General features: G+C 37.1%; 1 protein-coding gene across 5 annotated transcripts; it reads right to left on the reverse strand.

The window, feature by feature from the left end:
- Positions 1-1443: 1443 nt before the first annotated feature.
- On the reverse strand, positions 1444-9421 carry rnf167 (ring finger protein 167). Of its 5 annotated transcripts, none has more exons than XM_082549583.1 (10): positions 9331-9421; positions 6560-6690; positions 6364-6441; positions 6134-6271; positions 5974-6061; positions 5761-5851; positions 5177-5282; positions 4523-4616; positions 4266-4346; positions 1444-4081 (listed from the first exon to the last, which is right to left on the reverse strand). In XM_082549583.1, exons 2-10 carry the CDS (start codon positions 6662-6664, stop codon positions 3669-3671), a joined length of 1194 nt encoding a protein of 397 aa, XP_082405709.1. In that variant the 5' UTR covers positions 6665-6690; positions 9331-9421; the 3' UTR covers positions 1444-3668. The 5 variants fall into 5 exon arrangements, with proteins under 5 accessions (XP_082405709.1, XP_082405706.1, XP_082405708.1 ...); XM_082549580.1 differs by having other exon boundaries at positions 9326-9415; XM_082549582.1 differs by having other exon boundaries at positions 9305-9371.
- Positions 9422-12694: the final 3273 nt, after the last annotated feature.

Here is a 12694-nt window from a genome sequence, read left to right on the forward strand (position 1 = left end):
AACTCGTCAGGCATTTCAGGCAATTTTATTTGAGGCAGTGTTTAGTCGAACCAGAATCATCTTTCCCAGTTGGAGCATAGACTTACAGCCATCATTTGTTGGATAATGACACACCTGTTTTATAGCCAGGTGAGGCCTGTTCCTTGTTATTTCGTGACAAACAAAACATATATAATATTTTAAATTGCTTCAAAGTGTTGAACTTGTATTTTAGCTTCTTTTTTTTTAGCATTATTTCCATAGTTTGAACAAAGAGATCGCAATATGTAACCAAGAAACAAAACAAAAAACATCTAAAGGAGATGAAATTCTAGTGAAATAATATAAATAAAATAATAGTAAAAAAACCTTTTGTTAGATTAAACGAGGATGATAGAAAGACAGAATTATGAGAAAGGAAGAAAGAAAGAGCTAATGAGCCACGGCTAACCACAACATCTGTCAAACATGATGGAGGCAGTGTTATGGCATGAGGTGCCAGAGGGACTATATAAATTGTGTGTGCTGATGATGGGACTGCTGATAGAAGGAGCAGGATGGACTGTGAAGTGTTCAGAGCTGTACCCTCTGCCCAGATTTAGCGAAATGCTGTAAAACTGATCAGACGATGCTACGCAGTGCAAATGGATAACAACACAAAGCAAACCACAAAAACAACAGTTTGCTAAAATGGGATATTCGCCAAAGGCCACATCAGTCACCCGACCTAAAGCCAATACAGCATGCTTATGCTTAACATTATGTTGCGTTGTCCAATTACGTTTGAGCCTCTGAAAACAGGGGACTGTGGGTGTTAATGAAGTAGTTTTGCAAAACCAGCAAAAAGTCTGCACTTGAATCACATCTTAACTGTTTAATCTGAAACGCATCGGGGTGGTTTTCAGTGTAATTATGCAAAAAACCCAGGGAAGTAACGTCAATTAAGGTTCTACTCCTCTCCATGCTCCAGTCAAAGAGCGCCTTTAAGAAATCAGCAGATGCATCTTCAGATGTAATTTGCACCAAGAAATGTCAGCTCTGCTGCTCTCTTGACTAAAGTTGCATCAGCTGACCATGAGCACAGACTCTGCAGGAGGACAAAAATGAGTAACTTTGGGAAAACATGGAGGAAAGGAAGCTGATTAATATTTACTATATAGGAAAAATATGTTTAATAATGCTGTTTTTTTCACTTAAATTCAACTTGGATCATTAGTAAAACATTATTTTTAATGATTAACTTTAAAAAACAAACAAACAGTGAGGTGGGGGTATATTTTCCCCCTTCTGGAGGACTAGAAGGAGACTGAGAACCAGAAGAGTAACTAACGAAAACGTCAGATGAGAACAGCTCAGCTGATAAAAGCATGGTTTAAATATTATTATAATACATTACTGACCTTACTATATTGCAAATATTTATAAAAGATAGCAGGTGTTCTAATAACAAAGTAACAAAGTCAAAACTTTTCAAGTGGCTTTATTAATAAAATGATCACATCAATAACCATTTGTAAGGAAGATCTACTTAAGTGTTCTCATTTAAACGAACAGCAACACAGTCCTACTTTAATATCATTAACCCTTCCACAAACAAGATCTTTATTGCAGCTTTTCACGGATAGTGTTTCAACATCTGAAAGATTCCCAATCCTGCTTTACACATGGAATTACACTTGACACTATACATTTATTATTTAAGTCTGATAACCTAGGCACAGTCTAAAAAACAAAGAACAAAGAATGAAAAAATGAGTGGGCATTATAATGTTTGAGTGTTTCGGTGAACAGTCTCTAAAACTGAGACATAAAGAGCAAAAAAAAAAAAAAAGTACAGTACAAAAGATAGTTTAAGTATTTTGTAAAAAGGAGGAGTTTCTATATTTTACAATACAGACTATTGCAAACAAGTCCCAAAGAGATCTTAGAAGTGTCGAGTCTTTTAGTCAGTAATGAAGGAATGTATTGATATGACAGCCCTATTCATTCAGAAACAGATTTAAAAGGTTTCCAGTACGTCTCTTTGAAAAACATCAAGGGCAAAGACCTCACCAAGTTCATCTCAGAAAGTGGAGAATCAAACCACAGCTGCTCGGCTTTCAGGTGCAAATCAAGCATGACTATGCGAGCTTACGTTATCGTTACAGGAGCCAAACATGTGGAAAGCAATTTATTTTTGATTATTTAAAAAAAATGGCCTGTATTTATATAGCGCTTTACTAGTCCCTAAGGACCCCAAAGCGCTTTACATATCCAGTCATCCACCCATTCACACACACATTCACACACTGGTGATGGCAAGCTACATTGTAGCCACAGCCACCCTGGGGCGCACTGACAGAGACGAGGCTGCCGGACACTGGCGCCACCGGGCCCTCTGACCACCACCAGTAGGCAACGGGTGAAGTGTCTTGCCCAAGGACACAACGACCGAGACTGTCCAAGCCGGGGCTCGAACCGGCAACCTTCCGATTACAAGGCGAACTCCCAACTCTTGAGCCACGATCACCCAAGAAAAACACACCGACAGATGTTCACACTGATGAATAAGAGCAGTCTTAAAGACAGCTCGATAAGAGCAGTGTGGGTGGAGAGTCAATCAATCTTGTTCAATTTCCAGACATTTAACACAGACATGTAGATGAAGGCCAGTAGAAGGCAATGCTCTGCTTTTCCTAAAACCACCACCTGTGTCCCAGTTTCTCACATTATTGTTCTACAATTTTTTCTTTTCTATTTTGTTGTATAAAAAATAAAAACAAAAAAAAAAATGAAAGAAGAAAAAACTTAATTACATACATTTAAACAGATTCGAGGAAAAACGCTAAAACACTTTACAAGACCACAACCCCATTACCTTATTCTTATCGCCACCAACAATTTATTGGAGTGTAAACCTGAGTTTGATCAACAAACTGTATAAAGCTAAAAAATAGTTTCCTTAAACTGTCCACAACCGCAGAGTATTAACAATGTAAAAGCAGCAGTAACGTTACATATCTCCTATATTTTACTGTGACTTAATTCAATATTAACTTCTCATATTTCAGAAAACTTGGATGCAAAGTTAAAATGTGTGAAAACAGAACTGGGGGTATTACAATATAAAAAGAAGACAAATATTACCCCATTATCCTTGTTAGAAAAAAAATAAAAGACAGGAATTATTAATTTTAAGACAACATAAATCCTTCATACTCTATACTAATCCTAAACAGAACCTTGCACAAGGTAAGATCCCATCCCATTTTTGCACAACTTTGGCCACGAAGACGTCATCTATGGACATTTCACTCTTGCCTAAAAGGGAATTGGTAAGTGATCTGGACATTTTGTACTGCACTAGTGATCCAGTTACAGCGGACATCATGCTTGAAAGCTAATGAACTACAGTAAATGTGTGGATTTCAGTGGTTTATGCTCAACATTGCACTTGGTAAAACTGACCAACCGCAGGTTCTGCATTTGTTATGACACTTGAAAGAACTCCACTGGTTATTGGGTGACAGATTTTTAACAATCAGCACTAAATCAGTGAACTAACTAACTGTCAAGCTTGCCACAAATCTGAAAACAATTTAATTTTTTTTTTCCCAATAACAATACGTATGAGGATAGAAACTTTTTTTGTCCTTCTGGTCAAACTAAATAATCTCATTGTAGCTAATTTCTGGCCATCAGATCTCCTCTCAGTCCCTACCAATGAGCTGAGCTGTGTCATCGTCAGAGTGGTGCCTGCCCTCTCCTGTGTCATCACATTCTGAGTCTGTGTCCTCCACCGGTGAGTAGCAACCTTCATAACCTAGGATGGGTGAGTTGCAGTGTGCAGGGGAGGTGAGGCACTGGGCGGTAGTTGTGGTGGTGGTGGCTGAGTAGGCCCCTGGGCTTCCTGTGGGTGACCCCGGGTTGGAGGGTCGAAGCAGAGGAGTGCGCTCCGAGTCTGCGTCACCTTCTGGTCCTTCTTCCTCTCCACGTCCTCCAGTTTCTGTCTCAGACTCAGACTCGGACTGCTCAGGGTTGTTGCGGGTAACGCGTTGTTTGCACACTGGACACGTCTTCTTGGTCTGTGTGAGCCACGGGTCTACGCATTTGCAGTGATAGGCTGAAAATCAAAAACATTTTGAGGAACTTATGAAAAACCTACCAGAGGATGACGATTAAAATACTAAACAAGAGTTTTTAAAAGATAAAAAAATTCATATTTTAGAAAATAGGATGGGATTAGATGATTGAGCACTTAAAAAAAAAGTTCAGTGCCTCATCAACACAGAATATCAGATATTTACCATGTGAACAAGGCAAAACACGCAACTTGTCCCCTTCTTCATACTCATCCAGACATATTGCACACACATCATAGTCATCCCCTGAAAGAGACTGAATGTTACCAGCTCACATCATTAGACATAAACAGGCATGTAACTCTCAACGCACGTAAAAGTCTTCCCAAATGATTAAAAAAATAAAACGCAGCCTTCAAATTTACCGTCACTTCTTAATATTTAAAAAAATTATTTATTATAATAACAGCAAAAATGGTTACCTTTACTGAACTTGTGTATTGGAATGCGTTTCAGCTGTTCCTTGGACAAACGATTTTTTCTCAGCCTTTTTCTGTATTGTACACATCGTGTAATCTGAAATATGGAAAAAAAAAAGCTCAGTTTTATCGATGGAAAAAAGATTTACAGTGGCGTCTCAACACTTCCCTTAACCCTCATGGCCTGCCTCCCTAAGAAATAACAAATAAATAAATGGGGGAGAACTGCTTAATGCTCATGTACTCATTATTACAAAAAGGGTCGTTTCTCTCCTCTGATGCGTTTGTGGCAGGCTCTATTCATGTGTGCTCTTCTTCATCTGCCCCTCACTTTGCCACACATTAAGCTAAGCTGAGCAGAGAGGCGAGACCGATAAAGTGAAGGTGACATTACGCAAGTGGAAAATAACCAGATTCATTTCTGTAAGTTTAATAAAAGCTGCCTAATAGACATCACTGGGTTTGTTCTTTGTGTTCATGTTTGACAGCTATCATTAGATACTAAGAAGCTGGATTAGAATAAACACACAGAGATATGTTGAGCTACAGTTAGGTCACTCTTTTATAACACAAAAAGCCTCTACTACCTCTGGTCTACTTTCATCATGTGTTATTGTATAAACAACCCAGAAAAGATCAATTCATGCATATACTTACGAAAACAACAGACATCACAAGAATGATCAGGCACACTACTCCGGTGAAGGGAATAAGGTAGTAGGAAAGCGGAAAAGGAAAGTCTGGCTTGAGAATCACATACGCCCTACAAGTCAAGAAAAGAAAAAAGTAGAAATATGTTTGTTTCTGCAAACCTAATACATATAAACAGATCTGCCTACAGGTTATACATTTCCATATGTAAATTCTGTAGGCAAAGTGTCTGTACTGGAAACCTTCTGGTTTCCCTTTGCAATCTAAGGTCTGTGGACCAACAGTGTTTGAGGTTGCAGAGCAAAAGAGCGAAAACTTTGCAGAAATTCAATCTCAAAAGCATTTGACAATCACAGATGCAATTTGATTAACAGAATTCGCTTTCTTATTTACCTGCATTAGTCACGTGACATGATAACAAAGATATAAGCTCGCTACAGTGGAAAGTCTGAAAACTGGCCTTTGCCTGAGAAACTAAATCAGCAGCCAAGCCAAATGGTTTCCAGATTGGTACAAATCTAATGCTGACAATAAAAAGTTGGTTTAATCTACAGTTTATGTTTAATATTACTGGTATTGTTCTTCCTTACCCCTGTTCCGGAATTATGTAATTCCTAAGAATGTGCGAGGCATAGTAGCTGGCGAATACAGAGGGAATATTAATCTGTTCTGCAATAGTTTCTGAAAAAGAAAAAAAAATACAAAACAACAGGAATCAGACACACACAGTAGGACAGTACAATAGCAAATATTTATATTTGTAATATTTGTTTTCCCATGTTTATAATAGCACAAATAATTACCATTGCTGTAGTTCATATTGAGCAGAATTTCTGAATAAATGTTGTGAACGATTGCGGCATCGTATCCAGCTTGCTGTGCATTTAAAACCTGAAACAAGTTCCTTACATTAGAGCAGTGTGCTTCTCAGACAACAAATATTCAGTGTTAAACTCTGCTTACCTTTATATCAAAGTTACAGTCATAACGTTTGATGAGAACAACAAATTTGGTAGTTGTGGCATTAAAAGATGGGGGCAGTGGTGGGGGAGGGTCTATTGTTGTGCAAGCATTAGCTGGATGAGAGGCAACCAAAACTCCCTAAGATACAAAGAAAAAAAAAAAGCATCATTATAAAAGAAATCGACCTGCATTTTACCATCTGTACTCCTCCTTCAACACTCAGTTCTCACCATTATTCCATCCTTTGGAAGTGCAGATCCAAACAAAGCAATGCGGTCATCAAATGTTTTGGTAATATTGCTATAATGCTGTAAATACAATATACAAACACTATGAGAACAGGCAAAAGTTTCATAAGAGTCTGAGGCTCATCTTTCCAAACAAAGGTTACCAAATTATATGATTTAAAACTCCAATTCTACTTACAGCATATATATAGGCATCTGTAGGCAAGGGGAGCAGTATGCTGCAGAAAACCAGTATAAGCACACTCAGTCGAGTTCCCATGCACCGACAGCCAAGCTGCACCATCCTTGGTTACTTACAGTTGAACTAATCTATAAAAAAGAAGTAGTCATGTTGAACTAGAGATTTATGCTTCAGCAGGAAATCTACACCATAGCTACATTGTAACCACAATCCCTTCTGAAACCCAACAAAGTGACCTACCCCATCATCTGACGGGCACCTCCCTACAAATATTGTAGTTGGGTGTGCACAGCCTCCAGCTATTGTGATTGGCCTGTTCAGTACTGATGATTCCTCCTGTGCATTTCTGGCTACCTTTTCAACAGTTTTTATTTTATTTCAGAGAATAACAATCATGATCTAGATATGAGGACAAGTAGTTACAGCATTAATATAAGGACTGTGGCTCCCAACATCCTCTAGCAGATCATTACATGAAGGAACCTTTTAAATACAAGCGCACTCATGCTCACAGGTGTACACACGGGTGCTCACACACACAAACTACACCCTTTTTGGCTCCTACCTCAAAGCACACTGTGCGCTGTCGATCTTACGTGCTGCACAATAATGTTTAGTATTTACTGTGATATTCCCATAGATCATCGTGATGTTGTTTATTATGTTGCTCTTTTTTTTTCTTCTGCTTGTTTTCTCTTTTTTCTTTCTCAACAGGTGATCGATATATGTATTTTTTGTCTGCTTATTTTGTTTATTTTTTGCCCTTTGCCCTTTATCCCCGTCCCTCTTCCCCGCTGTTTTTCTTTCCCTCATTTTTTCTCCCCTTTCTTTTCCCCAGTCAAGTCTGTCCCGTATTTAGCAAGTGAAAATAAAATAAACAATAAAAGGTGAATCAAATAGACCAATACGGTAAGGCTGGGATGGTCCATTTGGTAAAGTAAATCCGTTGGGCATCTTTCTTCACCTTTAGACAATAATTCTCTCAAATGTCAGCAAATTCCACAAGGGAGATTGCTGACATTGTTGGGATGGGCGTGATAGAATGAGCAAAGTGGAAAAACTAGAGGAGCGAATATTTTTGCCCTGGAAAAAAAAAACAAAAAGAAAAAAAAAACTGACCAGAACAAAGAATGGAGAAAGAGGAGGGGAAAAAAGTGCCAGAATTTTATTTGTTTCTACTGGATGGCACCGCACATAAAATGTGATAATTAACACATGACGCACCACGCACAAGCATAAAAGCTGGCAGCCATCATGTAGGTTACGTCGCAGGCTCTGCAAAGATTCACCACAGAAGTCTATGTGATGCCTTATTATGCAAATTCAAATAGTTCAATCTAAGTAAATCTGTAACCTGATTCATCAACAAAGAATGAAGTAACCCACCATCACGCATTTACACGAACTAGATTGTTATGGAGTAGCAAGACAAGTACTTTTGGAGGTTATTGCCATGTTGTTGTCCTCATTTGACTTCTTTTAACCCAAGCTAATTGGCATTTTCACAAGCAAAGGAGCATGTTTACATAAAACACTTAAGTTCACTGACTGTTTGCAGTTTCCAGAGGTTTGCTTTGTTGACACTCCACTTTTTATCACTTTAACACAGATAAGTAATCTAACCAGTTGTTTGGAAGCTTTGTGATTTACCACTCACATGCAAATCAGAAGAACCACGGATCTGAAGTAGACTACATCTACATATTCTCCACATATCACCCACAAATAAACACCCTTTTACATGGAAAAGTATGAATACGCACAGTATACATTCAAGGCCCTTATACTGGTACAGATGAAAACAAGCCAGTTGACTCAAAGTGTACTCAACAATGCGGAATCTGAATGCACGTACATGTATACGCATACCTTCAAGAAAAAGAGATTTTAAACGACAACACGCTCGCTAGGATGAGGTAAAACAAGTGAGATTCTTTTTAGCAAGATAGTAACATTCCCCAAAGGCCACATATGGTTTGTGTCACTAGTTAGCCATTTAACCCATATAGAATAGAATAGAATAGAATGATCCTTTAATTGTCCCACAAGGGGAAATTTGGGTGTAACAGCAGCAAGAAAGACACATATACAAACAAACAGTACACAAGACACAGAAACATACACAATTTTTACATATTTACATCAATTATACTGTCTCCTGTCTTTCTAACAAAACAGGAATGTAGCAACTTTTTGTCGCTTTTGTTGTTTACAGGAAGTTAGCCTGGTATCTTTGCATAGGCTCTGTCGCAACAATAAAACTCATGACTTAACTATGCAGTTAGGTCAAAGGTCAAAGTAGACTGACTAGCTGAAATGCGATTAGCATACAGTTAAGGTCAGTTTCTCCTTAACTCTGACCAAAGCACAAGTAACATTATCTCATGTGTTTATAGTGTGGGAAGGACATACCTCAGTATTCCGCTAATAAGTGCAGTGGGAGGTTTGTGACCTCACCTGAGATTCTCACATATAACCGTGTTTTTTTAATATATAACACTTATTTTGCTTTTATACTCCCCAATTATCTCTAAAGAGTTAATATTTCCACGACAAAACGACAAACACAGCGAGGATTAACTAAACGTTAGTTGCCGTCTGGCTAGTATTAGCTGACGTTAGATAACAGCTACGATGTCTTCGTAACAGATACTCATATATCTATTGCGCAGCCCATTCACAACGTTTTATAGAGAACTAACAAAACAAAAACCGATGATACGTCGAATAAAGACAACATACACTTCCACCAAGTTGTGTTACCTTACAGCTGCTAGGTTTGTTTGTTATTGCTTCTTCTTCGGTGTCTTCCTCGCTCGTAGTCTAGGTTCTGTTGGTGGTTGGCAGACCAGCGTTCAGCTGCTGTACCGCCACCTATTGGACTGGAGTGTGAAACAGTAGACGGGAGTTTTGCAAGCTCTATTGAGTGTTTAAAACCTTTGGTTACAGTAAAATGAAAACAAAAATCAATTTCAAGTACAAATATAAGATTTCAACATAGAACGAGTGCATGAAACTAAATTCCTGAGTGTGATAATAAATGAAAAAAGTTGCTGGAAGTCAGAATCAGCTTTATTGGCCAAATATAGTAATCGGGCTAAGTTTTTATCTTTGCTCTCAGTGTAAATAGCATAGAAAAACAGACATTACAGACAATAGCAAAATGTATAGCATATATGTGCGATGTGCAAAGTGTAAAGGTATTGGAATAAATTATTAAATAAATAATGGATTGCTAACTAGCTGGTTAAGATATCAATAGTATACACGGATCTCACAGTAATGATATTCAAAACAAACTGTGTTAAAGCATTTCAGTCTTGCCTAAAGTGAGGCATGTGAGACATCAAAAAACACTTTACATCCTTTACAATTCTTTGGTTTTAAATTGTTATGTTACTGTGTGGAGAAAATACTCATCAAAGGTCATTACAATCACCGTATGTATTGAAAAAACAACAACAAAAACAAAACAAAGATCCATGCGAATTGTTAGTAATGTAAAGTTTTATAAACAAATTGATCCAATTTTTTAACAGTAAAATTCTTTAATTCAAAACAGCATGAATGTAAGGAATAAATTGTTGCCAGAAACCATTCAGAAATTGTTCTGTGATAGAGATGAATGGCTACAACTTAAGGGGTACAACAAATTCTAAGATACAAAGAATTTGGACTACGAAAAGAACTTTTTCTATATCCACATGTGGCATAAAATCATGGAACAGTTTAATGAGGGAACAGTTTAACAGTGGAATTAATGGTCAAGCATTACTCAGTTTACAAACAAATATAAATAGATTATTTTAGAGGGAGGAATGTAGAGGGCTGATAATCACACAGTGATTATTCAATGTACAAAATGCATTTTTTTTGTCTTTGTTGGTGAAGTATATAATGTTTTATGTGTGTATTGTGTGTAGACTATGTACAGTTATGTTGTACGAGGAAATAAGGTTTTAATTTATCCTGCTTAAGGAAGTCTGCTGCATGTGGATAGTACTTCAGTGCTGCCCTCAAGTGGTAGGATCTCTGTAGTATCACATGCAGTGTTTTTGCTGTTGTCAGTCTGATGCCAGGACCTTATCTTCAAGGGAAATCAGCTGTAGTACAAATAATAACTCCAAGCAAAATAAATAAATAAAGCTTGCATATATACTAGGAAAATGGACCCACTCTCTTTTGTGTAAAAATGCAGCTTTTCACCAGTAGTGTCAGGCTAGTCATAGGAGTATCAGAGCACAGCGGTTATAAAAGAATGACAAAGAATCTACATTTGGATGAGCTTTTGGACAAAAATCAGCAGCTGTATTAAACGTGTCCATACACTGTTAAATGTTAAATTTCTTTCCCTATTTTTACCCTGTTGCTTTCTACGATAATGATGCTGATAGCAGTGATTTTCTTGCTTAAAAACATAGAATCCGTGCATGCTAATAGCTTGCTTTTTGACACTAAGGAAACAAATGACACTGGGGATATGAAATTTTGCATCATGATGGCCCCAAGACTTAAATAAAGCTAAATAAAATAAAAAATAAAAATAAATAAAGAGGAAATTATGCTTAGTTTTAGTTTTATTTGTTAGTTTGGTTTAAAAAAAAAACAAATATTACAACTTTCCTGATGAGGCTTTGATGGACGTGTTTATTGAGACTCTGAGTGAGTCAGCTGCTTTCAAAAGGTTGAGTTTTTATTTTAATATCTGGACTGTTTTTCCTGAATGGCTCTCAAATGTACGGCTCCATTAATAATAAAAATGAATAAAACTAACACTGAAACTAAAGATTTTCCCACAAGAAAAACTCAAATGAAAGAAGAAAATTCGCTGTGGAAACTAAGTGAGACTACACTAACTTAAAAACAAATAGTGAAAGGGAGATATAAAATGTTTATGAGTGAAGATGGTTGTCTGTCTCTCTGTGATGGACATCATGGTGGTGTCCATGGTGTACCTCGCCTCTCGCCCTACGACTGCTGTGAAAAACAGCCCCCATTCTTCACCACGACCAATATGCCGTGGTGAAGAATGGGAAGGATTTTTTTTTAAAATTGATGAGATAAAATGAAAATCGCAGAAAGTGAACAAACGCATGAAGGTTCATACATAAGGTATCGTAATGCACTTAAAGCTTTTTGCACTCTTTATGAGAAGATTGAAGGAACTGTTTTATGAATGTGTTTCTCTCCCTTTTGTTACAGCAACCTGTCTGTGCAGCTTTGTCAGCATACAGCAAAGTCTAAAAACATGATAAAGAAAGCCACACCTCCTAAACTTCTCTGCAGTAAGCTACTTACCTTTGGAGTTATAAGCCCATCACCTGAGATGCAGTCTGCTGTAACAATCCCAGTGGCTCAGGCTCTTAAAGCTCAGTTATGTGCACAGACCCTGACTCAAAGGGGATTAGACACTGACAGTAACTATCGGGTGAAAGCGTTTCTTGAAATTTTGCCATATTGTTTATTTGTTGCAGCCAGAAAACACTAATAATTTCATTTCATTTATTTATTTCACACTTGGTACAACAGATCAAACAAACCAACCACACTTTCTATCAATAAAGCACTACCACCATGTGTGAAAAGGAGCAGGAAGAAGAAAATATTCTTATTAAACCCTGCCCCCTATCTACAATCCAACTTATATTACAAGTGGGCACCAAAAATCAGGGAACAAACTAATATTAACATTTCTCTCCGGTCCTAACCCAAACCAAACAACAAATTTTGTAAATCAGAATATACCACTCCACATAGTAACAAGGAGAAAAATAAAATTAAATAAATAAAACAAAAAATTATAAAGGATCCTTTTTCAATGAACTCCAATTTCATTCACATTCTTCATATTGAGTTATCGTTTTAAGCACATAACACTTTTTAAAACAATGTAAACTTATACAATTCTTTAAATTATAATGAAGAGAGTTCCACAGTCGTATACCCCTAACCGTTGTACTCATTAATCTTTGTGTTTTATAAATAATTTATTTGTATGTTCTCTATATTTAACATTATGAATCATTCGTATCACTTTCTTCTGTAATAAGTTTAGAGGTTTTATAGTATTCTCATAAGTATTCCCCCAAACTTCAACACAGTAACTAAAATATGAGAAAAACAATGAAAAAT

Source organism: Aulonocara stuartgranti (assembly GCF_965226115.1).
Source record: "Aulonocara stuartgranti genome assembly, chromosome: 10".
Lineage (NCBI taxonomy): Eukaryota > Metazoa > Chordata > Actinopteri > Cichliformes > Cichlidae > Aulonocara > Aulonocara stuartgranti.

What these genes read in the sequence shown, in the direction of transcription:
- rnf167 (XM_082549583.1), bottom strand. Translation starts at nt 6,664, where the DNA reads ATGGTGCAGCTTGGCTGTCGGTGCATGGGAACTCGACTGAGTGTGCTT. An exon ending in TTCCAAAGGATGGAATAATG is followed by an intron (nt 6,272 to 6,363) that starts GTGAGAACTGAG and finishes TTTGTATCTTAG; the next exon opens with GGAGTTTTGGTTGCCTCTCA. An exon ending in TACATAATTCCGGAACAGGG is followed by an intron (nt 5,283 to 5,760) that starts GTAAGGAAGAAC and finishes CTTGACTTGTAG; the next exon opens with GGCGTATGTGATTCTCAAGC.